General features: G+C 50.7%; 1 protein-coding gene across 1 annotated transcript; it reads left to right on the top strand.

Annotated features, from left to right (window-relative positions):
- Positions 1-1,404: 1,404 nt before the first annotated feature.
- LOC147987109 (uncharacterized) lies at positions 1,405-2,344 on the top strand. The gene is made up of 4 exons (XM_087542281.1): positions 1,405-1,527; positions 1,613-1,786; positions 1,871-2,236; positions 2,321-2,344. Exons 1-4 carry the CDS (start codon positions 1,405-1,407, stop codon positions 2,342-2,344), a joined length of 687 nt encoding a protein of 228 aa, XP_087398407.1.
- Positions 2,345-4,019: the final 1,675 nt, after the last annotated feature.

Below are 4,019 nucleotides of genomic sequence, written 5' to 3'. Positions count from 1 at the left end.
ATCCAAACGACGACAATGCACAGAATGATGGTGAGACCATTGTCAATGAAAATGACATACTTATGCTAGAAAAGTTAAACCAAGACGCTGACAACGAGGAATAGCCTCCACCTCCATCAGACAATGAAGATGATATGATTGATAGTGATGATGAGACCGACCGAGAAAGAGGTTACAACAGTGATGATTTGTATGGGTTCTAGCAGATGTAGGTTTCAAGTCTTTTTTCTATAGTTTAGGAATATGCCTTTTTATGCATTTTTATTAATGTGTTTATTATTCCTTATTATTATGCCTTTTCCTTCATTTCATTAATTTACTAATTGCTTATTCTTCTTTCATTGCAGGTTCATGGAACATGGGCAAGGGGAAGGCCGACGGCGTGCGTTTCCTACGCGAGGTCGTCGGCCTGCCTAGTCGGAGTGGTCGAGCACGTAATCCTCCCCTGGCTACTTGATGATGAATCCTCACATGGAGGTCGAGGGAGAGGTGCCCCTAGAGGAGGAGTGGGCGGGGGGAGAGCCCCTAGAGGGTGAGGTGGTGGGGGGAGAGCCACTACAGGTGGTCGCGGCCAGAAAGAGCGCACCCTCACCGATTTAAGGGTGTTGTCTTCGAGGTCCTCCTCTAGTGAGGTACCCTCTGGCGAGGAGGAGGACGAGGATGAGGAGGAGGAGGAGGTTCAGGATGGGGCCGAGGAGGAGGTGGAGGAGGAGGCAGGCGAGGAGGAGCAAGGCGAGGAGGAGGAGGAGGAGGAGGAGTGCGAGGTTGGGGAGGGGGAGGCAGGCGAGGAGGAGGGTGGTGGCGGGGATGATGGTGGTGGTGGGAGGGGGTTGGCAACAAGGGGTGGCTGCGTGGTAACGCAAAGCTACCAAAGAAGATTCCTGCTACTGAAGAGCAGAAGTGGCTCATTGAGCCCACGGGGAAAGAGTAAGTGCCACTTTATAATAATTTCATTATTTTGCTTGTCACATGTTCATTCCGGTTGTTATTTATTTTGCTTGTCACATGCTAATAATTCATTCTCTTGCAGCAACTGGATATATTCTAAAGGGGTTTGTATTCCCAACGGCCTCATCACCATCTTGCTGAAGTTACACTGGCCGGGGTTGTACTGTCCGGATCCAGTCAGGCACCCGAACCATCGGGTTTTGGCCACGAGCTGGGACCACTGGGAAGCGGCCCTCCATGCGGACCATGGGACCCATGCCAATGCCGTGATCACTACTTTCTGGGTGAGTTCAGTTCAGAAGCACAAGTCCATTCTAGTTTCATGAATGATTTAACTCATGGCTTCTTCCATTCTTGTTTCATGCATGATTGTAAAAATTCTATCGAGTTCTTCCGGAGCACAGGGCCAGAGCCGACCAGATCGTCCTGCGCCAATGCAAGAAGAAGGCCCGCCAGATGCAGTACGAGGTGCGCTATGTGGCCATCTCGACATACTATCACGACGCTTTTGGTGTGAAGATCACCAAGGAAGAAGCACGGAGGATGGGCATTACCTTGGAGAGGCCCGAGTACTTGGCGGTAAGTATAAATGATTTTTCATTCCGATGTTTGTGGTACATTTCACCGTTTCGTGTTGACATGACATTATGCTTTCATTATGTAGGTGTGTCCAAATTGGTGTTATGGAAAAGACGAGTCCTGGGCGACATTGGTGGATCTTTGGTGTGATAAGGCTGGAGCCTGGGCGGCTACGAGCATCAAAAACAAGGCTAACCGAGGGAAGGAGGGAGTACATGCTCAGGGAAACCGAAACCACTTTCTCCACAAGACACTTAATGTATGACTAACCCCATTAAACATTCTTCTTCTTCTATTTACCGTCACTTTCTTATGTATGACTAACCTCTGTTTGGTGGTGCAGGAGGAGAAACTGAAGCGGCCGCTCTCACACATGCAGGCGTGGGAGATCGCCCATACGCAGAAGGACCCCAAGCCTGGCGAGCCCAAGTACTACGACAAGAAGACCGCGCAGAGGAAGAAGGCCTACTCCGATGGGTATCTGAGGTTACATCCTGACACACCTGACCCCATTGCGGAGGATCTGGACGATAGGGTGGTGGTGGGCATGGGGCCCAAGGAGCACGGTCGGGAGGCGGTTCTCGATGCTGTCATCACTCCTACTATCTCCTACACACAGCTCCGTGGGATCGATCCGAGCCCGAGCCAACGCACGAGCACGCCAATGACCAGTGCACAGTTACAGTCCCTCTTTCAGGAGCGGCAATCTGTAAGTATTTTCCCTATTATTTTCATTGCTCACTTTATTTTCCGCATTTAGTAGTTTTATGAGTTCCATCATGTCATACCGTAGGCCTACATGGAGTACACTCGCTAGGAGACCATGGCATGGCACGAGAGCCTTTATGCATACCATGAGCAGAGGGATCACCTGATGCAGCACGCTTTTCAGGAAATGGCGGCCGGCAGGTGTCCTCAATTGCAACCAGCAGAATGTCCTCCAGCACAACTAAGGTTGCTTACCTTTGAGGAGTTTGTGGCACAGAACGCTGGCCCCTCACCGGTTAGTTCATCCCCAATCTATTCACCCAAAGCATATCATGCCTTTCAACACAGTCATATATCCCGTTAATATGTCTTTTCAACATCCAGGGAACCGGTGGATCAACCGTTGGCGGTGGTCTTCGCAGCACTCCGGAGTCACAGAGTCCGACCACTCCGATCCACGGAGGCGGAGGCAGAGGCGGAGGTGGAGGCAGTCTTGGCGGTAGCGCTGCCGCTAGCAGTGATGACCTGTGCTTCAGCGGTCTTGGCGGTGACGACCTCCGCGGTGCTCGAAGTCCTGGCGCTTAAGCCTTTCGGTTACTTGTGTGCTTATGCTTATGTTTCTTTAGATGACTTGTTATATGCTTATGGTTATGTTTATGTTGATTGTGATGATGCTTATGCATATATTGTTGTGACGGTGCCGGAAGATACTTAGATTTGTTCTGTATGTCTATTTCCATCACATATATCTGCTGTATATTTGAATTGAATTGATTTGAAAACAAACAGAAAAAAGAAAAAAAATCAAATACAAACTATGCCGTCGGCATAGCCGCCACGTGCCAGCAACTGGGCGCTCCTGAGGCAGGGCAATGCCGACGGCACAGCCGTCGGCGTAGATTCAAACTAGGCCGACGGCTGGGCCGTCGGCATAGCCCTGCCCCAGGAGTAACGCCTGCTCGCCACGTGGCACATCTATGCCGACGGGCTAGCTGTCGGCATAGTTTCAAACTAAGCCGACCGCTAGGCCGTCGGCATAGATGCGCCACGTAGTGAGTAGCCGTTGGTCAGCACTTGACGGCGTCCGCCGTTAGGCGGGAAAGTTGCCGACGGCTAGGGCCGTCGCATAGGTGTACGGACACCGTCTAGATAGGTCCTATGCCGATGGCCTTTCTATGCCGACGGCCTCCCGGGCTACGCCGACGAATATGTTGCCGACGGCCCTATGCCGTCGGGGGCCGTCGGCATAGGCCTGTCCCGACGGGAATCATGGCTATGCCGACGGCCAGGGCCGTCGGCATAGGGTGGGATTCCGATACTGTTCCATCCTAAAATTATGCCTAGACTTGAAGCTCATTCTTTTTACGAGTTAATGATACGTCTCCAACGTATCTATAATTTTTGATTGCTCCATTCTATATTATCTTATGTTTTGGACATTATTGGGCTTTATTATCCACTTTTATATTATTTTTAGGACTAACCTACTAACCGGAGGCCCAGCCCAGAATTGCTGTTTTTTTGCCTATTTTAGAGTAACGCACAAAAAGAATATCAAACGGAGTCCAAACGGAATGAAACCTTCGGGAACGTGATTTTCGGAACGAACATGATCTAGAGGACTTGGACCCTACGTCAAGAAATCAAGCAGGAAGCCACGAGGTAGGGGGGCGCGCCTACCCCCTGGGCGTGCCTTCACCCTCGTGGGCCCCATGTTGCTCCACCGACGTACTCCTTCCTCCTATATATACCTACGTACCCCCAAACGATCAGATACGAAACAA

This window comes from Triticum urartu, chromosome 2A, assembly GCF_056163025.1.
Source record: "Triticum urartu cultivar PI428250 chromosome 2A, HENAU_Tu73, whole genome shotgun sequence".
In the NCBI taxonomy this organism is placed as follows: domain Eukaryota; kingdom Viridiplantae; phylum Streptophyta; class Magnoliopsida; order Poales; family Poaceae; genus Triticum; species Triticum urartu.
The sequence above is the reverse complement of the archived record's forward strand: the minus strand, read 5'-3'. Positions and strand labels throughout refer to the sequence as shown.